The sequence below is a fragment of the Cyanistes caeruleus genome, chromosome 6, assembly GCF_971803275.1.
Source record: "Cyanistes caeruleus chromosome 6, bCyaCae1.hap1.1, whole genome shotgun sequence".
NCBI lineage: Eukaryota > Metazoa > Chordata > Aves > Passeriformes > Paridae > Cyanistes > Cyanistes caeruleus.
Genome location: NC_141706.1, coordinates 62,239,855 through 62,266,509, shown reverse-complemented (window position 1 = coordinate 62,266,509; position 26,655 = coordinate 62,239,855). Strand labels below are relative to the sequence as shown.

Genomic DNA, 26,655 nt, shown 5'->3' with positions numbered 1-26,655 from the left:
ACCATTTGAGAGCAAACCTTGGCTTGAGGAGAGGAAGGAGGACTAAGATAGGGATGCAGCTCCTCATTCATTTTTCTGATCAGCTGCCAACACCTGTGCACTTTCGTACAAATATTAACCACCCTCAATAATAAAGCAAAACTGCTAGTAGTGTCATCCTCACAATGCTCTTGCTGAAGTTGTTGAAAAACACTTGTGCATCAAAGCAGTTGGGAAAGCAAAGTAATTTTTAAACCAATGAAGGAAAACAGGACTATGAGGGACACCATCAATGTAATTTTGAAAGAAAGCTTTAACATTTTGCAAATATCACAAAGTTCTCTCCCATCTCTGTAGGTACTGTACTAGAATCATAAACAGTATTAATAAATGTTAGTGTCTCACAGACTAGTGAGACACTAGTCTCCAGTGTCTAGTTCTGATTCACAGGTTAAAAAAAAGGCTGAGAAAATTATTAGATACACTAAGCAATGACAAGAATTTCTTCTGAGGTAAACAATCAAAAACCTGTAAATGCGGCCACGACGCCTCCAAGGTGGGCTCATCTTCTTCTGGATCAAATTCATTGCTGTCACTAGGCGGGAGAGTTCTGAAGATATTGCAAGATACCTGAAAAGGCAAAGAAAGGAGGATGAGTTCCATTCTTCAAACAGGTAATAGATCCTCCATCACTTAAACACCATTTCTTTAGCCTGCTGTCTGACAAGGATCTTTAGCAACAGCTACCAGGGCTAAGGAACTTGTCACTTTACAAACCTGCCACCAGCTTTGGCTTTTCTCCTTTCCTCTGATATCTCAGCATTACCCAGTCTGCCACCACGTTCCAGAGGAGCCCACCAACACATAATTCCCAATCCTGATGGACATCAGTGGCAGCCAGGACTACTTAAAGACTTGTAGGAAATACTGTCAACTCGTATTTATAAGTGTTGTCATACAGTACTTGGTTATTTTTGTCTGTACAGAGAAACATTAATGATTAAGGTCTCATCTGTCAGCACTTGTTAGGAGTTGCCAGTGCTACTCACACATTAAATGCCTGGACACCTCATGCCAAATACAGAACTTGGTACTAAATGAAAGCAAATAATAGTATTTGCTCGACAGTTAGCCTACATTTTATTTCATGGCTGGCTCGCTTTGCTAATCTTATTTAGAGGTACTTTGGTGAGACTGCCTGGCTTTGTGAGGTTCATGCTATCAGCAAAGACTGAGCCAGAGAGCTTTCCTGGGTTAATTAGAGTGCTGAATGGAGTGCACAGCTTATTATGCAGCAAATCTGATAAACTGCAAACATGCTATAGGGCCTCTCTGCACTTGGAAGGTGATGATGTGCCTTTCTTGGGCTCTGCTCCTGCGCATTTGACCCATCTCTAAGCTGGTTAATCAAACAGCTGGGAAAAGCAGCATGTTATCCCCTAATCTACACATGACCCCTTCATAGTAGTTCAGACAAACTAAGCTATTTAAGACACAAAACTAGTATGTTCTTCAGCATCCTTGTTTATTTTTCCAGCTATTTTGCTCCTGTAAATATTTTAGTCTGTAAGACATATTTTCAGTATGTTGGCAACTTAGTGAGAAAGGGCACTTTAAAACCCACAGTTTGAATACAATCCAAATACTGATAAAACCTAATTTAAATGGGGTGAAGCTTCAGAATTTGCAAGACAAACAGAACAGATTCAGGCACTGCATAAACAGAAAGATGAAAGAGGTAAGTGCAGAAAAGCACACGTGGGCACCCGAGTGAGGGATGTACACTGAACACAGAAGAGTGAGCAAGGCAAACCAGTGAGCACAGAAAACAAGAGGCCACACTGGTTTGTGCTGGGACTTGTCCCTTCCTGCCACAAGAGGGTGTGTGCCGCTGCAGTTCCAGTCCTGCAGGCTCTACAGGAGCTCCACTCTGTGAAGCTCAGCACTGCTGTCAGCCTGGAGAGCCACAGCACTTACTCCAGCCTGTGCTGATGGGGACTGAACTCCTCCTGCCCGGTACCCACACCAGCCCAGAGACTGCCAGCACTCATTAGAAAATCTTTTTCTCCTTTCTCCAGCCTCTTCCCTAACCCATTCACTTCTCTCAGAAGCCCCTCACAAAGAGACATTTCTCATCTCATGAGGGGTCAAATAACTATTCCAGGAATAAACACACACATTACAGTTTGTCTTTCCTCAAGGATTCCTGAGCTCCTCCTTCTACTGTCACTGATATGAAAATGCAGGGAGAGGAGGAGAGTCATCAGAATTAGCAAGACAGAGTTTCTATGGTAGAACACAGAAGAGAGTAGACAGCCCAAAGAATTCCCAAGTAAAAAGTGGGAAATGTACCTTGAATCCAAACATCTGGGATTCTAAAATACTTACTCAAGCATTTTTTTGTTACTGCTTCACAGTCAAAAATCCCAGCTCTCTCAGGATTTGGATCAAAATAAGAAACTAAGAAAACCAAAGGCAGCTTTTTTTTTTATCTCCCCCCTTTTCTGCTTTAAATTTCATTTGAAACAAGACAGAAAATTTTCTGCAAATTTAACTATACATGTATTATTAAAACTTGTACCTACAGATCACTCATCAGCTGTTTTGTTTAGAAACTGGAACAAATACTGAATTATGGCACAAGCAAAACCTGCAAGGGAAAGTACATACTTTCAGAATGAAAAGCTAAACAAAGACAAATTCCTGTAAGACTAAAATTAAGTCAAACCAAGCTTCAAGCAGTTAGTGTCAGGGCCTTACCAGCATGACAGAAGTATGAGAGGTTCAGCAACAATTAATTAAGTGCCAGCACTGACACCTGGATCTTGAGCTTGGGACAAAATTCATATAATTTCTGGAGAGTGCCTATTAAAAAATGTCAGTCTCAAGGCAACTCAAAAGCAGGTATTTTTGCATAAGAAAATTAACGTGCAGGAGTAAATGCAATGCAAGCTAGAATATGGTCCTAGTGTGCAGTTTGCTCTCTTTAATTTTCTGTTTTGCATTAGGAGTAAAGATAAGCTATGTGGAGCCAAAATGCAGATACTCTCCTGAGGAGAACAGACAGAACAGGTTATCTTTAAGTGATTTCCCCAGGTTACCATAACTTTAGGAGATAATGTGTGCCATTACAGTTACATTAATCACCACAACACAGCTCGCTAGCTCATTTACATGCAGTGTCAATTTATAGCATGCTTATCTAAATCAGTAGCCTCTGGGTGGTTAATGTTTATAAGCCTCTAAGGGAGAACTGAAGGCAACAAGTCCTTCCATGCATGAACTGCCCAGCTGTAAGTTTGAGCCCCTGACAGCCACCACACTAAAACAGGAACACACTACATCGGATCTGGAAAGACTTTTTCTCAGATAGGCATAAGGCAGCTATTTAGTATTTATCCCTGAGCCCAAGCAGCATGCCAAAATTCCTTCAGCTGGATAGCTGAATCATTTCTCTCCTGACCTCTCTTGGATCATCAAGCCAGAGGACATCCCTGCCAGCCTGCATACACAATCCCCAGTGATTCCTCTCCCAAAGCCAACACAAATGACTATGGATCAATACTGACTTCCGTCTGCCACCGATTAGGAATGCCTCCAAGCCCAGATGATATTTTTGGAAGGCAAACCAGAACTCTAATATTCTAGAAGTTGTATCAAGACAGATGTCCCCTCTCTGTCCTCAAAAACACCTGCAACCCTCTTCCCCATGGCTGTGTGCTTTCAGAAGCACACACCAAACTGGTGTACAAAGCCCACCACAGCTCCTCCACCACACAGAATTTGAACACCCAAGTGCCAGAAACCAACTTAACAAGCACTTAAAGCTACCCATTGGCACTGAATCAAGAACATCCAAGATCAAACTGGAAATGATGAAATGACAGATTTCTAGACTGGAGATGCACAGAGAGCTCTGTGTCAGTGTGTCAGTCAGGCACAACTCACAGAATCACAGGGTGGATTGGGTTGGAGGAGACCTTAAAGGTAATATAGTTCCAACCCCCTGCCAAGGGCAGGGATGCCACCCACTAGAGCAGGCTGCTCCAAGCTCCATCCAGCCTGGCTTTGCAGGGATAGAGAAATCACAACTTCTCTGGGCAACCTGTGCCAGTGCTTCACTTGCCCTCTTAATAAAGAATTTCTTATTAAGACCTAATCTAACATCTAACATTCAACCAGAAGCAAGACAAAAATTCTCCCAAGCAATTACAAGTCAATGTCAATTCGTTAAAAACAAACAAGACGGGGAAGGCTGCTCTGTAGCCCCCCAGAGAGTGAGCTGCAATTTCTGAACAGATCTAATGGCTGGTACCTGGCAATGCAGAACTACAAAATTATGAATATAGAGGTAAAAGCATCAAGCTTCAAGAAAGCTTTATCACATCTATATTTGAAATAACTTTTAGAAAATAAGGTAGTAAGAGGATCAAGTCTGAAGTCAAAATTCATGTTTTGAAAAGTCCTCTCTTTGCCCCTCACTGGAGTGCTATAAAAGTGACAACACTGTAACAGAAACACTTCACAAATTGAATTGCAGCTAAGCACTTCTACTCTGTGTGTTTGAAACAAAGATTTTTATCAGTAATAGTCTTCCTGAATGAAAGCTGAAATGAAAACAAACATACACACTGCAAAGTTTAATATATTCTCTATATAAAACCAGGGTAAGTGGATACCCATTTAGCTTACAGGGAACACCTGTTCTTCAATTAAAAATATGTGGAATCATCCAAATAAACCCCATGTACATATAAAATTGAAACCCAGTATCTCTGCTTAGAATGTTTCAACTGCTGTGCATAATAATAACATAGAGAAGCAATAAAATGTAATTAAGTCATAACATAAAACCATGCTAACCTGGAGACAACACTGGCCCCTGGAAAAACCACTGGACTTGTCCTTCTGAAACAAACTGCATATCTGGAGTTTTTTAATACTGTTTACAGATTTACATATTCTAGAGCCTGAACCAACTACTGCAGTCATTCAGCTATAATCTCTCTATAAAACCTGCTGAATTGTTCCCAGAAGTTTGACTAAAGAACATCTTACAAAATCTAGTATCTAATTTTATCTTTAAAGATTATAAACTGTTCCACCAGCTCTCCTTTCCTTAAGTTTCACTACTAATTTAACTGCAGCACTGCTTCTGATCTTAAGGTTGAATCTGCCTGATACCCTCTTGGTTCTTGTTAAACCACCAGATCTCTTTTACACCTGTATATATATTTGCATATGCAGTATGTGTCTATCTATAGATAGGTATTTTTATATAGACATGACAACTCTCAACCTCTGTGTCATTAAATGGAAAAACAAAGCTCCTAAACCCAGGCAGTTGTTGGTTTCTCTGTTTGTTTTTAATCCTGTGATTATTTTTGCTTCCTTTCCTTTGACCTCCCACCTGTGCACAAGTGCACTGGGGTATATATAAAAAGCCAGACCATCTCCCTCTTTTTTCCTGCATGTTGTCATATTAATTTATCGACATTCACTTCTTTGAACAGTGCAGTGTACCAGAAATTCATATTAAGATACTCATGATAAGCAAGCCACAAAGCTCAGGCTCTTTTCTGCACCACTGCTTGCCTGAATACAGTCTTTCAGGGCTTAATATTATGTGCCTTCTTTTGCCCAGCAACATTACTTTTGACATGGCTGCATCAAAATGAACTACATTGGATTGTGAACACAGTCAACAATCCAGATCACAGGCTGGGGGGAAATTCTTCTCATTTTCCCTTGACCTTTAAGTCTTCTAAAAATTCAGTCAATAACCTGCAAGAATTTAGCTCTGGATCAGGGCTCCTAAATTTGTTAGCTTACCATCACCCACTCCAGTGGTGGTAGCAGCTTCCATCCATACAGATGAGGAAGCAGCAAACCTGAGATCCTTGGGCAATGCTTCTCTTGACAGAACTACAACAAGACTTTGTAGGACAAAACAGCTGGTGCTTAGGTACAATATCCACATCACGTGTGTTTATCTTGCACTTAAAAAAGCAGCAGCTATAATCCTGCGTGGATGCTTTGCCCCCCCATCAAAAAAAAAAACAAAAACAAAACAAAACAATTTCCAAACCCTGAAACTTCTCATAGAACCACACAACAGTTTGGGTTGGAAGGGATCTTACAGGTCATCTACTTCCAATCCACCCTGCCCAGGCAGAGACACTTTCCACTATCCCAGGCTGCTCCAAGCCCCATCCAACCTGGTCTTCAACAATTCCAGGGATGGGGCAGCCACAGCTGCTCTGGGTAACTTGTGCCAGTGGCTCACCAAGCTAACAATCAAGAATTCCATCCTAACACATAATCTGTCCCTGTCCCCTTCCAAATTCAAGCCATTACCTTTTGCTCTCCCCTTCCAGTTTAAAGACAGTACCCCTTGTTCTAATCTTGCTCACTCTAACAAGAACCAAGGTGGATTACAACACTCTGGATCTGAATTAGAAGTGTTAGCCCAGACCCCAGCCCAGGCAGCAGCCCTGGGTACAGCCTTCTCACTGCAATTCCACTCTAGGTCACCTAGACTCAAACAATATCTGGGTACCCTACCAGTAACCCCATTCATCAATATCTCCCTGTACCTAAGTTTTCAGATGCTTCAATGGAATAATTATTTATTTAATTTGTGTCCAGGTAATTCTACAACACAGTCTGAACAATCACACTAGTAGCTCAAATACCTTGGACAAATTAAAGTACAGTACCAGCAGAAAGAGCCTCTCACCTCTAGAGCAGGCAGAAGATTAAGGGAAAGCTTGCCAATACATGAACTTGAACTCTAGACAGCATTACGAAACTCATGCTGTCCTGGACTACAAACTGAAGAACAAAACATACAATTCAAAACTCAGGAAAACAATCCCTCAGAAGAAGATTAACACCATGCTTGTCTGTAGACAAAATGCTTTAAAGGTACTTAAGAAGATGACACAGCCAAAATAGGGTGTGGGGATGTAAAGGTCCTTTGAGTAAAAAAATAAATACAGCTCACGTGCTTCTTGGAACAAGAAAGTACTTTCCCAGTTTATTTCTTTGCTTTAGACCTAGTCACTGAACTGTTATGCAGATAAAGCCTGACAGATGCAAGGTCTATGTAACCAACCACAGGAATAACGGACACGGTAAATGTAATTACAGACTGTCCAGAAAAATTATTAAGGACAACTGCTGCAAGAGGAGCTGACTCCAACTGGTTTTTTGAGAGGAGTACAGAACATCAGAGGCTCTTCTTTTAATAAGCACTGTACGTTTAATATGAGCTAGGTGTATAAAGAATGGGAATAACAAAAACATCTAACAAAAGTATTTGGAAATAATGCATAAAAGAAATCAGAGTTAGATTCTTTTCTTGCTTCTACAAAATGATAACCCTCACACTAAAGAAAAAAGAACAGAATTTAAAATATGGTGTGATTTTTATGTGTTTTTTTAACAATAAGATGCTTGCTCCATTATGGCTGCAGCTACATGACAATTTTTAATCAAAAAACATTTGGGGGGGTGGGGGGGCTGTCAAAGGATATGGCATTTTCCTTCCAGCATTTCAGGTGGATTCAAAATCTGTTCCACTTCCACTGAGTCATGTTCAAGATTAATTCCTAATATTTTACACAATTCATGAACTTACATAAAATCCCATTAGAAAGGGATATGATTTGTCAGTTCTTTTGAGAGTGTATGATTTTATTTATTTCCCTTAAACTAAAAATAACATTCACTATTATATTTTGAAATCCAATACAAGAAGCCACAGGAACATATACACACACAGGGTTTTTGTTATATCAAAAAGGTAAGACTGAATATAGGTGGACCTGCAGAAAAATCTCTATCCAAGAACATTTTAATACAGAAACTCTGAAGATGTCATACTTAGTCATAAGACACAGCTAAATCTATAGAAAATATAAAAACCATAATGCCTATGAAGTCTAACAGCTAGAACACTTCCTAAAAATAGGTTCCTCAACATGCTAAAAAAATCATAGCTTAGCAAGATATTCTTTATGTTTAATGGGTCTGTCACAAACAAACTCCTGAACAGACTCTGCCCTCACATCTGTTGAGGCAAACCTGCAGTAAAAACGAATGTAATCTCACTATATTTATGTCAGTAGAAAAAAAAAGGGGGGGGGGGGGAGGGGGGGAGGAAACAAACCCAAATCAGAATCTGACCTTTAAAATGCATTTTTGTATGTTTTTTCTGGGTATTGATTTAACCAAGTCTCTTTCCCTGTGTTGCTTAACACAGCTTCTACACCACATGACATCTCCTATGATGTTTCACTTTGGCTGTAGAGAAATTACAGTCTTATTTTACTCAATTTGCCATTACAGAAAAGATAAAGATGACAATGGGAAGCCAGAGGCATTTCAGCACTTAGAAAAGAGAACAAAGTATCACTATTCCATTCTGAAAGATGTATCTGAAGAGCATTTCATTAGCCATCTCCTGTAGGCTGGCAAACACACAGGGATGTTGCGTAAACCTCAGGGCCCGGGTATACAATTTCTAAAGAAGCAAGTAGGAGAGCTGAAAGGTTGCTCACCAACAGAGATTCATCCAGACTTCTCAGTTTAACAGCTTGGCAATTTTTTTGTCCATTTTTTAAATTAAATAGATCAGTTTCCTCAATCTATGTCTCAACATCCGTAAAACACAAACAGCTCTAGCACATACAACCTTCAGGATACCACAGATAATAACAAACATTTATTTTGGTCAACTACCACTACTTAATCTACCAGTAAAAATCAGCATCATTAGTTTAGGCCTCCACATTTTGCTCAGACAGGAATATATTTTAGATTAAGTGCCCAATTATTGGCTCATAAAGGCTTATTACTGGCATTTCCTTCTTAGCAGAGTGTGGCTTAATTGGCAAAGCCATTTTTCCTAAGACTTGCCTAATTCTAAAGAATGTCATCTGCCCTTCTGAACAACACGTCAAACTGCAGGGGAAGCACGCTGAGCAATGCCCTCCTGAATAGATCTGTTCAGCTCATGGCCATTAACACAAATCCCAACTGCTCTCCCCATCAACTGATATTGATGACATGGATAAGGCCTCTGCAACTTGCTCTGGTGGTCATTAGGAGATTCTGGTTTATTTCATTTTTTTGAATAACAAATAACATAGCAGACACTGTTTTAAGCTAAAGAGAGCAGTTTAAGGAAGCAGATTTGCACACAGGTTGACAAACAGCCAAGTGGTTTCACATTTAGCTATATACAACATCATATCACATGCTCAAGAGAAGAAGATGAAAACATGTGATATTACAAGCATGGATAAAGCTTTTAATGGCATAAATTTCGATGGTCGGCATGAAGAACATCCACAAGGTATCTGCCTACCACATATGACTTTTTCAAATCCTTGTATTTTAGAAGCAATTAAAAATCTCAGCTCTTCTGAAAAATTCTACTTGGCAACCTTTTCATAGGTTTCATAGAGCCGAACACCTTGTGGGTCACTAACAGAGATCGTTAACACACTCATATATTATAAAACCTTAAAACAAAAAAAGTCTCTTTGCTTATTAAGCAAAGCCTGGTTCAGCACCACAAATGCAAAGTAGAAGAAAGCAGGATGAAGAAAGGGCATGATGCAATGAAAGGAAAAGATGTGAGAACAGATTTCTATCAAAAAGGATCAAGGTGAAACTGGAATTTCATAAGCACCATTAGTAAATATCTATGAAATCTACTGGAAATATTCAGGCTGTATCCTTACTTCCAGTAACTCCTCCGTATCGTAGATACAGACTGTATTTAAGGAAATAATTCAAGACCACACATTTCAAACTCCCTAGGAAATACATCATTTCCTTAAGTTAAAAACTGTTGTGTGAATCAATGCAAGTGACTGCAGGGACAGTAGGACATGATTCCAAATGGGTCTTACAAGTCTTCCACAGTTCAAGATAATATTGTTTCACAGATTATTATTTATGATTCAAATCAAACTTTATAAACAATTACAAATCAAATTCTTCTTGTTTCTTGGGGCCCAAGCTAAGGCAACACTAACTTGGAGAGTTTTTATTCAAGAGATGTTGCTGCAGTAAACTATAACCAAAGTCAACGCAAGAATACAACCGCAGTAACAGAAACGCTAAAAAAATTACCAGATCCTCTGAGGAGATGAGTTTGGAGGCATCTGCTACACACAGAAAAAGTCACCCATTTTACTGAAGTTATCTGTGCATCAACATCCTTTCTATGCAAAGGTTGTGATATACTTTGTTCATCGCAAGGGGTACACATTAGATTAAACTAACATTTGCAAACCATTTAGATACTACAGTGCAACACCAGCAGAAGAACTGAGCAAAAAAAAAAAGTCATTCTGTATTCTGCCTGGTATTTGAATAGTGTGTGAGTTCACATACTGAAGAAATAACACAGCATGCAGTTCATTCACAAGACTGGTCCAGTGCAGAAGGGGGAGAGAGTGAGGGAGAAGGGGAAGAATCTGATCTCATAATCATAGGCTTTCTGACAATGCAAACACATCAAGAAGCCATATTAAGATTTTTTCATACACCCTTAATTATGTTTCTTTTTTTCCCTTCATGATTAACTGCTTGATGTTTCTGTCACAATTTACAACTATTTTTAAGTATTACAAACAAGCAAAGCAACACAGCATGTATCTGTGTATCAGAAAAGGAGTGAGAAGCATACCCAATGCAATGCAAAAACTATTCATGTTTTTCTTCTTACAGCACATAGCCAGAGGATTCTACAATCACAGAGTACCATTAGGAAACCAACATCACCAAATCTGTATTTAATTAATTGCTTCCTCATTTAACAGGTTATTAGGGTACTGTACAGTAGCACAGAACAAACATTTTAAAGCAGTGACTGATTTTGCCAGTTGCAATGATCATTCTTCACCATGCAGGATATAATACCATTTCCATTTTTACACTGAAAACACTATTATTTAACAATTTATATATAAGGTATGGCTTTGCTGTTGATTAATCTTGCTCACTCTAACAGCACCTGCAATGAATCCACATAACCATACCAGGACATTCTCACAACAATCCTATACAACGTTTTTAGCATTTATTATTTTAAAATTATTATCCATGCTTACTTTAAGCTATCTCTGCCTAAAGCAGACACCCGAGAGCTTGAAGAAAGTTCAAAGAAAGATAAGAAACTTGCAAATATTATTCTATTATTTACTGGGGAGGAGAGGGAAGGTAGATTAGAGGAAATACGAGGGTCTCTGATTTTATGGTTGCTGGCTTTCTTCATTAGGAAACAATCCATGTTTCCCCTTTCATACCTATGTGACACTATAATAACCATAATCTACTTGACTTTAATTAAAAATATATAAAAATTAATATTTTTGTCTTTGGAGAATTATCCCCAAGTAATGTCTATTAGCAAATACAAGCCAAAGGCATCATTTAATCCACCTACTCCAGGGTTCAATTTCGCCCACAGTGTATAACTGAAATTGCAAGTGGATTTAAAAAGAGACCATGAGAAAGAAAGAACTCACCATTCTAACTACTTCAGGGTAAGTCTGCTCTGTCAAACAGCCTCTGCTTATTGTAATGTAGTCCACCAGTTCATTAAGAGTGGAGCGCTTGTATTCTTTCATTTTAAGGTCTGAAAGCGTGTCCATGAAGTCAAAAATGACACAGCACTGTTGAAGTTTCTTTAGGAACAGTTCAGGCTGCTCTGAAGATGGAACGTCTATGAAACAAGAAAGGAAATCTTTGTGAGTCTGGCATCTTATTATACAAAACAGGACTTCTTTTTGAAGATCAATTTCAAAGGAAAGCAGTATTCATACAATTCTTGTTAAACAGAGCTCAGATTAACAAATTAAGCATTTACAGGAACTGTATTGCTATTGTGTGTTTGAGATCTTGAACGTACTGCAGAAGGAATTTAATCATCAACTGCTATTAGGAAAATAAAGTTCACCAAGAAAGTCCAGGCTGAAGTAGAGAAAGGAAACACACCAGCATTCAAGACTTAATTTTACACTGAACAACTACTTTGACTGGAGGCTGGTATTTACCATCGTTAACTTAAACTCCAAAGAAGGATGAAAGAACTGTCAAACACATCAAGCTTGATTAATTTGTATTTCTAAAAACACTGCGTCATTTATAAGCCTGTATGAATATACATGAACACATATATATATGAATACACAGCAAGACCAAAATTCCACAAACAAGTTTTGAGTATCAATCATTACCCCCACGTTGACACTTCCCATAGCAAAATCAATTTCACTGAAATACAGTGAGGATTTTTTTTGCTGTACTATGAACACATAAAATGCATCAATAGGAACATTTTCACAAAAAATAATATGTGCTTGACCAATAAAGTAAGCAGAACTCATTACTTTTACTCTGTTTTCTTAATTCTCAGCAAATGAAAAAAACTTAATACAATAATAAAAGGAGTGTCAGCTTCTTAGTTGTTGGTTACTTTACAAATGCATCAAAATAATACAGAGACAGCTTAATTTATCCAATGTCCATGTACACAAGAGGATAGCAACAGCAGAAAGTTGCAGAAATGAAATCCACATTTTTACTCTAAAGGTCTGTCCTCAGTCCAGGCAGCACATCACTTTCTTTGAGCTACCTGGTTTTATTTAAGGCATCAATGTCTGCCTCAGCACCAAATCCATTGGGTGACCTTCCTGATCTCACTTTAAAAAAGCTTTAATAGAATTTATGTTTATTTCTTAAAACCTGGACTTCTAAAAGGCCCATCTAAGATGAAACTTCTCATTGCTGACACAAGTCATAGTAAGGAATACTTGGCAAATGCTGGGAGGTGTTAGTAATTGTATGGTAGTTTTAAGACTTAAGACATGAATCTATTTTGCTTAAACAGAGTGCTTCAATTTAATTAAAACCAGTGCTTAAACACTAAAAAAAATAAACATGGATTGCAGTACAAATAAAGTTGCAACGGTTTGTTCAACCTGTTTCTGTTTACAGCACTGAAGTGGTGACAGGATTCAGCAGGGAATCTACATGGAAGAAGAATCATCCACAAACACCTCTAGAATACTGAAGACCCCAAAGCAGGCACCCTAAAGCCATTCTGCTGGCCAGCTCTCTCTCACATTCAAACACCTCAGAGGAGGCAGAGCTGAAACCTAAGATGAGCCAAGGAGACAGAGAAACTCGTCAGCCTTCACCCACAACAAAAAAGACCATTTCTACACACCACTCTTCTAAGGTTACAGCCCTGCAGGACATAAAGGGCCTGGGGAAGCGGAGTTCTGTGACTGCTCTCTTGACTACCTGCCTTCAAATAATAGAGAGAAGAATGGACTTCAGAGTTCACTGTTATTAACAAGCAGACAACAGTTAAATGATGAAAAATTGCTTCCAAAGACACCCTTACATACAGGCTGAAAGAAAGGGGAAAAAAATAAAAAAATTAAAAAGTGCAATTGGTTACTTTTCAAAAGCTTTATTTTTAAAATTTACACTCTTTCTTCTTTATTTCACCTGTAATCCACCACAGACCTTGACAATAATTAAAAGGTATCAATACAATCTATGTTGTTACCATAATGGGGTTTTGGTTGCACTGTTCTACATGACTTTTACGTGTAAAAGGACACATAACAAGGAGATTACAGTTAAAGAAAAACAGGCTGAAATCAAGTGGGAATCCATTAGGATACAATTCAGCACAAGTTAAAACCAGACTCATATATATGACTCAAGATTACACTCATTTTAAGCACAGTTCGTATTAAATAAAAATTTTAAAATTACCAAAGCATTAAAATAATTCATAAAAGTTTGTTTTCTTTTTCTTTCTCCAGTATCTGGAGGTGTGGGAACAAAACAAAAAATATAATTACATTCTTCTTAAGAAAAACCACTCTAAAACCCTCCATGAAATTCATGCCAGTCTGACTACGTCAACAGGCCTTATGAACCATAGGGGAAGCTAAGAAAAACCAAACCACAGCCAACCAAAAAACCTGCAAACAAACAACAAAAAAACCTCAAAGCCCCACAGAATAAAACCCCACAAACCAATTGTTCTGGTCGTATCTGCTTTTCTTTATTAAGCAAGTTGCCACTCACACTAGGGAATACAACCCTGAGCTGAGAAAAATCATTGAGCGAAACAATGTTCCTGGGAATCTGGGATGCCTTGGGGACAGGGTAACACCTAATGCCAGGGGGTTTTTGTACTTGGAAACAGGGAGAGTATATGAGAGTAAACATACTTGAAAAATTACAGTGTCCTAACACAAGAGAAGGGTGGTACAAATTAATAAAATCAGTATCCTATGTTCCCAGCTTTCCCACACAGACCATGGCATTAGCTGGTTTGAGATTTTGGGGTGGGGGGTTCTTTTGCTGGTATTTGGGGCACATACCTACAGACCCCACAGCAGAACTCCTGAACTTCTCAATGCAGCAACTTGGAATGAAACACAAGGTTCCCTAGAGATGTTCTCAGTTCGCTGATGAAAAACAGCAAACCCTTTTCTTCTCAGCAGATACTCACAGCTTTCAATGAATTTTGCTCCCATTCTAACACACAGCCAAACATTTAGGTCCCAAAATTTAATAACCTGCAATATTACCAACGTATCCACTTTCACATGAAAGAACAGAAAATTGAGCAACTGCTCTAATAAATCTGTGTAAATACACATAATACTTTAATAACCTATAAAATAAAATCAAAGCGACTCTATTAAGTGGCGTGTGTGATTTATGTCAAATGCACAGAGGAGTACACATTTATTACAACCAAAATTTAAAGCAAGATAAATTTCTGTCTGGATGACTGTGAGAACTCTCCTCATTTTCAGGTCTTTGCTACAATTTAATTTTCAGGCTTGTCAGTTTTCTCTTTAGCCATTTAAAACTGTACAGAGCTTTTGAAATACAGTGAGTATTCAAAGGAAATCGGCTTAGCGAAAGCATGCACTAGTACATCTGAATGCTGATTATCAAGACAGAATCAGAGCTTTAAAGTCAAGTTTTTATAAAGTTATCAGAAAAAACTGACAGGAAGTGCTATAATTTTTTTTACACATGGACCAGCACTTTTTACTGCAAGGGCTGAAATACTAAGTCTAAAAAGGCTAAAGTAATTCTGTTTCTCTCATAATAGCCTTTTCCCAAAATAATCCTAATCCAACCAGCCCATCCCTTCTCATCAGTCTCTGCCTTCTGCATTCCTTTATCAAGTAAAGACATAAAAATGCAATAGCACACTTTTATTGCAAGTCTCTAACATCAATAAAAACATATTAACGTTTATACTACATTCATGTTTTAATTAAAGTAATTTACAAGGAACTCATTTTGCATTGTAGGAAACCAACTATGCACCAGAGAAACTGCATCCAGGGAAGTGAGCTCTGGCTCTCCTCTCCCTGGCAGGTGAACAACCAGGAAGGGGGGGATCAGCTCCCTGATCCACTCCTGCCTGTAGTTTTGCAATGAAGGATACAATGCTGGGAAGTGAAGATATAGTGAAGGACTGAGCTGCTCAAAGCAGCATGGCAACTGTGAGGAAAAGCCAAGGGATTGCAGACACAGAGCAATACAGGGCCCAAAATCAGAATAAAACATGACAAAATATGCACATTACGTATGAGGTATTAAGCAAAACTAGAGTATGCTCACACATGCTACCCTTCACCCACATATGCACTATCAGAACATTTATGAATCATTAAAATAAAAATGCTCTCAGAATAACTATTGCTTCCACTATATACATTACTGGTATTCACTAGCTTGAAGGTGACATTTGCATAGAGAATTAGCATCATCATCATCTTGTATGATAGTAAAAGCAAACACCACATTAAACACAAAAAATAAAAACACATACTAAAGCCAAAATAAGTCCAAAATAGGGAAGAGAGACTAAAAGTAACATTTTGATTCACATTAATTTGAAGAACTTCCTTATAATGTCCCAATATCTGAGAACTCTGCATTCACTCAACCTCTGAGATTGTTTCCTCTTTCAATTTAGTTGCAAAATTTCAACTTTCCCTTTTGACTAATTACAGCAAAATAATTCTTCAACTCTTCTTCAATTTTTGTATCTTCCTGTTACTAAGTAAACCCAGCACAATTCTTTTTCTTTTTACTTAAGTAAAATCTCCTTGTGACAAAAAAATCTCCCAAACACCAAACTGTCCTGCTTTGCTGCCACTCACCAAATCACATTGAATATAAGCAAATACTGCATCAAGGACTTAACTGCACAAAGAGGGCACTGGTGCATAAAACTCTGCTACAGCTAACCTTCACAAATCACTGAAGATTTTATTTTGGAAGAAGTTAACTTTCTAGGTTTCATTCCAATAAAACTGGCAAATTTGAATTCAAAAGTCTTTTGGTTTTCTTTGCAAACCTGACTTCAAGAAAAGGTCTAGTGACACCCAGCTCAGAGCTTTCCCTAAGGTACAGTCCTGAAATACGGAACAACCACATTTCTATAGGTCACTTTTCACAGCAGAATATTGTTCTTAACATTCCAAAAAGTACTAATGTTTGCCCTCTTTTTCTTACACAAACATTTCTTGAGAAAAATAATCACTACCCTGATTGCATTGATTTAATTTTCCTAACTGCCTGTCAATATTATGAATGCTTTGTCAAGTCAGTAATCATTCATTTAGAAGAGGTGGTTTTCTCAAAGCTGTTTTCCCAACCCATTCTCTAGACTTAATAATTATACAGGCAGGGCAGCAGTTAGGCACTGTGTTCCAAATATGTAAAATCTAACCAGTACAATTATTCACACAGCAATAAATATAGTGGGACAAGCTCAAGCTGACTTTCCTGAGTGAACACACTCAGAAAGAAAAAGCACTTTACCATACAATTTCCAGCACATTCAAACTGTGTGATCAGAAATGCAATGCAGTTGCAGAATTCACCAATTTCCTGATAAACAGCATCTATTCAAATAATCTGTCACAAAATTAAGAACTATTTCCCTGGACATACATTTGCCCCTACTCAAACTGAGCAAATTCTCACCAAGTGGGAGTCTCTGGGTAGGTCCACAGAGCTTCTGGATCCACAAATCCCTCCACTGCTTATAACACTCCCCAGTCATTTCACAGATATTCAATAACCATTTAGTGGGGTGGGTATTCTAAACTCAGTGTTGACCTAACTTATCATTTAAGTGCCTTGAGTGCAGATGGGGCAGCATTACAAACAACACTGGGTACTCCTTAATAGACGTATTCTCAGTCACATAAACTGCCCAAATTTTGCAATGTAGATATATTAATCAAAATTCTGCTTTCACTTACATATGTGGTACCTCAAGTTTAATCCCCTGAATAAAAAAAATACATGGATGAAGGGCTACAAATTTACAAAGAATTTAATAAACCATATTTTTAAATTTTATACTTTATGAAGTTTCAGTTGAATCTTTTGCCTATTCCCACAGCAGGCATGGTGCAGGCAATAATTTAAGTCTCTTCATTTTCATGCAGCTCAATCCAGAGCCACTGCAAAATTTCAAGGAGAAGACTCCTTTGGGCTACGGTTTGTTAACCTGTGACCAATACTTGTTCATTCTCACCAATGATGTGTGTGCTGTGAACATCTTTCAACTTGGAAGTGAACCAAGACCACAAGCCTGGTTGTCAAAGCTATTTATGAGCCATAACAAAACATTATTCCATGAATACTCACTGCAAAAGCTCTGTATTAGTGCAAATTGGCATTGATGATGTGCACCCTCAAGTGAGCAGAGAGACTCCAAGGGATTCTAGGTTTTAGAAGTTTGGGTGCTCTCACTCATCACTGACCTACACAAGGAATCTGTTATGAAACAGATCAAACATCTCAGATAATGATATGTAATCAAGGAAATACATGGTGGATAGTGAGAATTCCTGAGCAATTGATGGAAGACAAGACTGCCAGGGTATTTTGGTACACCAACTGCTGTCCCACAAAAATAGAGACTCAAGATATTTGGCCTATATAGCATCCCTTATGCTTGGACTGATAATCACCACTCAGCAGAACCATGTCTCTTCATAATCAAGCAGCAATAACTTCATGTTTAGGTAAACTTACAACGTTTTCAACATTTTCCCATTAGTTCTTCAAGAACTGGGATGAGTTTAATGAAATAATTCCAAGACAGTCAAAGCTTACCTATTCTACCTGTAAGTCCATTCAAGCCAAAAATTATCCAGGTCAAAGAAGGTGAAAGAGAAGGTAGGGAAAATTATTTAAATGACAAGATTTCAGAGCAAAATTAATGGAAAAGAAGCAAGTAGATGAGTGTACCAAAAAAATTCAGCAGAGATGGAAGAACAGCAAAGAGGCTGTGAATATTATGAGGAGGGTAGACAGAAGGAAATTAAAGGCAGGGAAACAAACATAAATTATTAAAAGACCACAAGAGAGAGAATGAGGTAGAGCAGGAGACTAGGAAGATGGAAGAAAAAAATGTTTGGACTAGAGCATTTTAAAAGGAAAAAAGTAGTAGCTCAAAGTGTTTAAGTAAAACAAGAATGAAGGAGTTAGAGGTTAGGGGCTAGATCTGATTAAGCACCCACATATCTGGAGATTCTTGACACTCTGACATCTTTAATATATCGAATTACATTACTTAGGGTGAGTTTGCCTAGACATCAAATTAACACTTATATTTAAGCCCCAGGCTGATCAAAGATTTTGCAGGTTGCTTTAGCTCTCTCCCCTCCCAGCTTTTACTAATATTTCAAAAACAATTTTTAGTGATTTCTTTTTTTTTTTTTCAAGGGAAGAAGGCTGGCAAAAATACACATAAATATTATTTCAATTCCTTAAATTGAACACATGACATAAAGTACCAAAAGAAGACAAAAATACTTTGCTGAAACACTGAGAGTTACTGCAGCCAGTTTCTTGGACTGACTCAAGTTTCTTTTATATTGGCTCAGAAAGCTCATGCCAGTTGTTTTAAGTAGGTTTTTACTGAATTGCACTTTCAAAGTACAAGCTACCCTTCACTCAACCAAAGTCACTGAGTTTGCTGAACAATGTCTGTCCTGCCACTTGAAAACACTGAACTGAGGCAGTGAAGAAATTACCAGGATACCTCTGCCACACACTTTCTGCCTAATACCATCAAGCACTGATGACATATGAAACACTTAATTGTCACTTTTCAAAGTCTTCTCCAAGAAAGGGGAACAAAAAGCAATGGATTGTAAATGTTCTTTATTAAAAGAAAGAAAAAAACACCAAAAAAATCCCCACTGTTTGTTTTCTAAATTCTACCTGTATATAAACATAAGCATTTTTCCCTTTGGTTTTTTGTTTTTCACAGATGGTTTATTGCTTCTGGTTTTTTTCTGACACTAACCTTTTAATTTAGCCAGATGTATAAAGAAAATCCCAAACCTGGGAGACAACACTAAAACACAGTACAATCAGCTCATGCTTTGCAACTCCCAGGGCTGTTAGAACATTCTCAGTGTAAGAATCAAGACATCCACAAACTCAGATCTCCCAAATTTTAGCATCATGCTCGGTTACAAACACAAGACTGACTCTACATGGGAAATCCTTGCAGTTGGGTTTCATGAGGCTCTGGGATTAGTCACTAAGTGTTACTCCTTACACCTCTGCTCAGTTCTAGCTGGTGTTCCTCCAGTGCAGAGCCCTCCAGCTCCTTTCATCCCTTACCAGGAGGAGCAGCACACCAGAATTAAAGTCAGGTTTTCCTGTAGATATTTGAATAGCAAAAGCTCCAGGTAGAGCAAATGCAAAGTAAGTTGAACTTACCTACGTGTTCAGCTCCTCTACCCTAAATCACATCCCAAAGACCAGAGGCAGGAACACCATGTAAGCAAAGCCACCTCGTTTTCCCAGGCATTTTTCAAAACACCCAATATACTGCAAAGCTGCACAATGGTAGCTTCATGCTCCATGGAAATTCCCCTACTGCTGTCTCCCTTTTCTTTAAAATCTCTAACAGCTCTTCAAGGTGCTTTTTGGTGTATTTTTAATTGCCTAGCTGGTCTCTAGGACCCTGCTATCTTCCATCTGTTCCCAAGTTCTTAGTAGAGCACCCAAAACACCAATAGAGACACCAAGTTTCAGCTCCTTACTTCAACTTGGTCATGCTATGTTCAAATCTCTTTTATCTGGTACTTGTTTACTGTTAATTTTAGAGAGAATGATATTGTAGCTTCAATGTGTACAATTTTTTTTTATTGCACATTAATGGCAATATTAATGGCAAGACCAACCATATAATGAACGGGACACTATTTCCAGTTTTCTTAGATGGCAAAAATATTAAAAATGTTTACAACTTCCAGGACACTATGAAATACCTTTGCAAAAACCCCATGATGGCCTCCTGACCTAAGACAGAAGAATCCTTAAGAGGATTATTGTCTTTCGTTTGGTAAGATTCTTACCAGATCACAATTTTTTTTCTGCATGACATGAGAGCCTGTAATGATCATTAAATATAAGAACACAAACACGTCACAGCAATCTGACAGTTACCTTCCACCCTAAATGCAGTCACAAGGCAGTCCAGGATTTGCATTGCAATTCATTTCTTCAGTGCATTAAGTACATAATGAAATAATGATAAAATTATATCTCTGTACGTGCTTCCTGTAGGAATGCAAAAATTGTATCTTGCTTAGTAAGTGCTCTGAAACTGCCATCTGTCCAAATAAAATATGCAATATTCATTTTGCTTCAACTACAGAGCTGCTCTATGAAATTTTTAAAGAAATGCCCAGACACTTGCAAAAAAGCTTGAACCAAGAGCACCGGAAACCCAACTGGTAACTCTTATCCAAGCAGGCTCAGAGCAAGTGCCAGAATTACTATTTTGCTTGATACTGACCCACTAATTTATCCCAGAAGTCACAGGAATACTTCATTCTCGAGTGAAACAAATAATTATGTGAAAGCTGTTCTATATACATAACCCACTGTCTAAGAGCTCAGGCTTATATTTTAAAATATTCACATTTATTAGCTTAAATAATAAACATACATATAAAATATACATTTCTTTAGCCCTGTTTATACATTGAGAAGAGTTTAATTGAACCCTGAAAACATGATTTCCATTCCCTTCTCATCTGGCAGTATAAATTTAGTCAGCAACATATTCTACTTTATGCTAATTTACCACAAGAGTCTCCCAACATTTTCCAGTAAGTGCTACGCAATCCAACTGTTTGCTCTCTCCTTCCCTCCACAGAAAGGAGGACAATGTGTGTAACAGAGTAAGGATTTTATGGAACTACACATCGTTCAGATACTATGTTTGTTTAAGAAAAAAAACCCCAGTATTTAGTAAATATACCCCAAAGTTACGACAAAAGATGGAGAAACAAGCTGAGAATTCACTCAGAAGTCCCCAAATGGACACAGTGAAAGCTCAACCTCTTACACGTTCTTACTCTTATCTCCTCTTTCCTGTATAGGCTCCAGCATAACACAACAACAAAATCATGGGGTTCGGCCTTCATTATTCCTTTAGGTTTTTTTTTAAATTCTAGTTTCAGCCCAGTGAGACATCCAAGATGAGAATCAGCACCTCAAGCTGGATTCAACGTTATGCCAAAAGCAAGCTGGGGTTGCAGGGGATGCTCCATCTGCAGCAGCAATCCCTTGGGGACACCAGCCACTGTGTTTCCTGAGCACAAGAACGTAATCCCTGCTACATCCCAGCCACAGAAAGCACAGAAGGTACGGCCTGGTTTGCACACTGGAATAACAGCTCCTGGCCAGCTCAGAAACTCAAAAGCATTACTCAGAAGATGCCATGTGAGGACTCTGAAGCCACAAACAATCCCTGTGGTTTCCTGGTCAGAAAGGCGGTTCCCACCCCACCCCTGGTCCCGCTGCACGCCCTGCACAGGCGTTCCGTGCTCGGGCTGCACGGCCACTCGCCAGCCTCGCACTCTGTTGTTCAACACCTTGTGACAGTAACTCAAATCAGCCAAGCTGTCAGCTAAGGGAACACCCTTCTTCATACTGCCAAGCCCAGTACATATGTCTAAATGACAGAAAATAAATATATAAATCTACTTTATTTTGCTTTTGCGGTTGCTGTAGAGCTCTCTCACATTCCCTGGTGCACAGGAGCACGTTGCCATTCTATACCGCTTCTACAGCAACTTTTTGATCTTCAGATTATTCAGGATCTGGAACAACTCAGCAATAGAAGTGAAAAACATGACATTTATATAATACTCGTCTATAACCTGTCAAGTTAATATGTGCTATGCTGGGTATTTTATGTTATTATGTATTATCATTACATATGTCTATGTAAAAATAACAGCTATTCCTTTAGAAATAGGATCTTGTCCATCACAGAACGGCTCAGCTCAATTTCAAAGCAATGTAAATGAGAAACTCATTTACTAGTAATTATCCACCTTTAGAGTCTATTGCTCTGTTATACCAAAACCAGGTATTTTTGCTTAAACTTGCAAAATTGACTGATATAGCATAAAAGGCCACTTATCTCTCTTTTGAACAGGAACTTTTTATTTTGCTTCTTGAACCCTAAATGAGGTAGACATTTTATCTCTCTAGCATGGTTCTAGAGATCAAAGACCTAATTTCAGATAATTTATAATTGTCTAAAGAACAACCATTATCATAACCTCAGACAAGCATAATGTACACGGACTTTTTTTCAGAAGATCTTTACTTCTGACCTCTTCAAAAACACTGAAGAAAATACTGGAGGGTTTTTTAGGCAGAACATTATCTACCTGCTTGTGCACAAATCCATTATAGGAGGTTTTGTCCCTCAGCAATGCTGTCTGCTTCTGGACAGACAAATATATCTGATGATCACTGGGCCTTGGCACCTGAATTTCTCTAGAAGTTACTTAGACCATCTGCAATATCCCTATCAGTCTACAACAGCATATTGCTGTTAAAAATAAATACTTGACCCATAATAAATTTAAAGTTCTGTATTAAGTTCTCAAGAACAAGTCTGAGAAAATGAGAAACTTTACAGACAAGATTATGTTATGAAAGCAACATAACCAAAGCCCTCTGCTGGGCTTTGAGTCACTTTACAAAGCCTTCTTAGTTTAGACTGTTACAAATATTAACCAGACATAACAGTTTAGGCATTAAATATAATTAAATCATTTCCTCTGCGGTTACCAAACAATACCCTCCATCACCAACTGCTACCCTCTCTACCTCTTCCGAGCTGCTCATTAGTTAAGCTGCTTCTCTGTTGAAGATGATAAACTGAAATTAGATTTCCAACAATATTTATCCCCAGCTGTGCTGTGGTCACAAACCTCATCTTGAAGGTAGCACCCTGGCCAAACTGAAGTCAAGAGTGTTACTCTGGTTCATTACAACTGCGATTACACCTTTGCTCTAATTGACAGAAAGCTCATTGCTCTTTACTAAAGGAAAAAGGAAGAACAATCATATCAGTAAAAAATTAATGGAGGAAAACTCAGCAGGAAAAGTGTGTGATCTGCAGGTTTATACAAATACAGGTAACTCTAAAAGTAAGGTGATCTAAAAACACTACTGGTGAATTAGCATAGCATTCTAAAAGCATTTTTATAGAGCCTTTGCAGGTAAAGAACAGCAAACATGCTTTGTATCTGTCCAAAGGAATACACAGATCACACCTTCCCTGGCTTTCCCATACTTTTCAGAAAGCAGCCAGCTCATTATTAGACCACTAGTAAGAAGTCTAACTTACATACATTCTTTGTATTTAAATATAGGACTTCAGGTGCATCCCTCATGCCTTCTCTTTCTTCCACAAAGTATCAAATTCACTAATACATTATTAAATTTCGAGTGAAGCGAGCCATTCACAATAAAATTGAGCATTTTAAGTAATTGCCTCCACTGGACTAAGGTTTATCAGACGAAGGCAGACAGCATCCTAGGTTCTCTTTATACTCAGGCTGAAGCAGCGGACACATATACAGATGGCCCTTTCCCAATCCAATAGTTAACACACAGCCAAAGTAGGTCAGTGGGCAACAAGAGTTTTTAACTATATTAATCCAGCAGCTTCAGTATCCTATGAAAAAAACAGAGAAGGACCATTGAAGCAGTCATGGTCCCGGGACTAAGTTGTAACTGTAAAGGCTAGAAAGCAAAAATCCCAGCCCATCCAGTTCTCCTCCCTGTACCCAACATGGTACTTAATTATTTAGTCTCAGAGATGCCAGCAGTAGTCAACTAATTGCCTTCAAGCAAATCAACTGAAGCATCACTTGTGTGTGACTTATTCCTGCCTCTGACAGAGGCATTAATGTATCAATCCCAAACATAAGAGCTAACAATCTAGCGAGCTCTACACCCACACCTCTGGTTCCTGTCATTTTCAGAGGATGCTACAGCTTGTTTCATTTCCATATCAATGCCAGCCTTATGCTCTTGTCAAATGGGAGTAAGTGCCCAGCTCAGGAATTCCTCTGGCAGCAGAGGCCTGTTGGTTTGAGGGTCTAGTTTGGTATTGCTTTTTGCCATTCCTCTGGGCTGCTTCTACCTTTGCCTGTTCATGGAATTTCTCACAGTCTGTACTACTCCTGTAACATTCCTTTCTGAAGGGTGCCTCTTTCTCTTGTTTCTCTCAGTCTACAGCTGAAGACCTCCTCCAAGCCAGCCCCCAGCTTCTCCAAATGCCATCTATTTTTACCTAGGCGCTGCCGTCTCATCCGGATGCTGCTAATTGGCCCCTTAGTCACAACTGGAAAAGTAACCTGGCTGAGTAACTCTTTCTGGGCTGCTGCATTGAGGAATCTCTATGTCTCACATTCATTCAGACAAGGAAGCTTCCAGTAAATTTGTTCCAGGGTTTAATACAAATTAACCAGAATTTAACCTCTAAGATTTTACAGCAGTGCCATTTACACACTGGGGTTTTTTTAAATAATAGCCCTCCTGCACAAGACATTTAAAGTTCCAAATACTTAAGAAAGCACCACATAAAACAAGAGGCATCTGCAGCACTAGAGATCAATTTTACCCTGCCTATTCACCAGGGGATTTTTCCCCTCATATTACCTACACCAACCTGCAAGCTTGCAAGGATTACTCAAAAGAAATGACAGAAAACCCATTCAAATTTAGATTCTTGAGGACTGAAACAATCAAAGACAATACACACATAAAAGCAACCCATTCTGAGGAGGGTGCTTTTCCAACAGACTTCCTTCTTATGTATGTGACACAGCCCAGCTTGCTACACAGCTACAAAATGATGTTCCAGACATCTCAGCAAACTCTCCTTGTTTCTCAATCGCTTTGCTAATGAAAAGCTGGAACATCTTGGAATTTCCTCCCAACTATTCTGCTTCTGTATAGTTATCAACCAAACTGGTACAAACAGGAAAAAGAGATCATGAGAAAGACAGACTAGTTAGGCAGCTTTTACTAGGAAAAAACACTGGGAAAAACAAATAACTAAATTATCTACATTCATCCTAAATTATTTGACAGCCTTTGTAATACTTCATTATTCCACTAGAAAGCCAAATTTAAATGATTGATATTTACAAGCCATTACTTTCGAAATATACTACATAATTAGAAAATTACCATTTTATTAAGAGAACTTGACTCATCCTTACTAATGAAGACTGCAATAGTTCAATATTAATATAACGAATCCCTTCTAGAAATTCTGATGTTACAACAGACAAACACATCGTGTGTTTTTGATAAGATGAATGCAACTCTCAGATATCCTGAATATCATCTGTAGTAACTAAAAGCAGAGTTTTGACAGATTAGCAATTCTGGATTCAGTTCAATACTGGCAGGATTGATACTATTTCCCAGGATGAAGGAGAGATCCTGTTCCACCTTATGAAGACAGCTCAGGCTGCCAAGAGTAAAGGGAAGGACCTTCAGCTGTGGATCATTAAGAAACAGCCATTTAAAAAAACGGATGTTTTGGAGAACATAGCATCCGGTAAAACGATGGAGTACTTTTTCCGTGCTGGACTAGAGAGAACTTAAAATCATTTATTCTGCAAACGAGAAACTGAATGCTTCTATGATGGTTTGTTTTGCTGAGAAAGGAACTTCTTTTCATTTGAAATGAAGGCTTAAAAGGATCTGCTTTAAATGTGATTCTGCTAAAAAGAAAGAACACATACAACAGACTGCAAAATCCTTGCCCAGCAAACCACCACCACCATTAGCTGGCACATCCCTACTTCCCACTCTCACATTAGTGTGGTTTGGCTGAGGTTATTTCTCTTTTTAAAGGAACAGTTCCACATGGCTCTGTACAGCCTTGGTCCTGACTGAGGACTTGAGTTAATTACAGAAAAGGTGTGCACATCTCTTTGGGTTCAAACACATGCAGGTACCTCCAAACCAATGAGGAATTCCTGTTTCCCATGACAGCACTGTGAGGGACGCCCTATGCCTAGAGAGAGCAAGGAATGAGCAGAGGGAGAACAAGACCCCATAGGACACCCAGAGCCCATCACAAGAGCACCAGGCAAGCTGGGCCCTAGAACCCAGCTTGAGAACATCCCTCTCACTTCTTCTCCAACTCTCAAACCTTATGGTTGTTCATCCAAAATGCTGAAAAAAAACTGTTTGGGAGTTTGTAGCTGTGGACACAACTATGATGGGACA

General features: G+C 38.6%; 1 protein-coding gene across 12 annotated transcripts in view; it reads right to left on the bottom strand.

Annotated features, from left to right (window-relative positions):
• Positions 1 to 26,655, bottom strand: part of PPP2R5E (protein phosphatase 2 regulatory subunit B'epsilon) — a 74,225-nt gene that overhangs the window by 16,512 nt on the left and 31,058 nt on the right. For all 12 annotated transcript variants that reach the window (XM_023927383.2, XM_023927385.2, XM_086894283.1 and 9 more), the window contains 2 exons: positions 11,526 to 11,722; positions 508 to 609 (listed from right to left, as the gene is read on the bottom strand). In XM_023927383.2, coding sequence (XP_023783151.2) covers positions 508 to 609; positions 11,526 to 11,722 — 299 coding nt within the window. The remainder of the gene's footprint in view (positions 1 to 507; positions 610 to 11,525; positions 11,723 to 26,655) is intronic.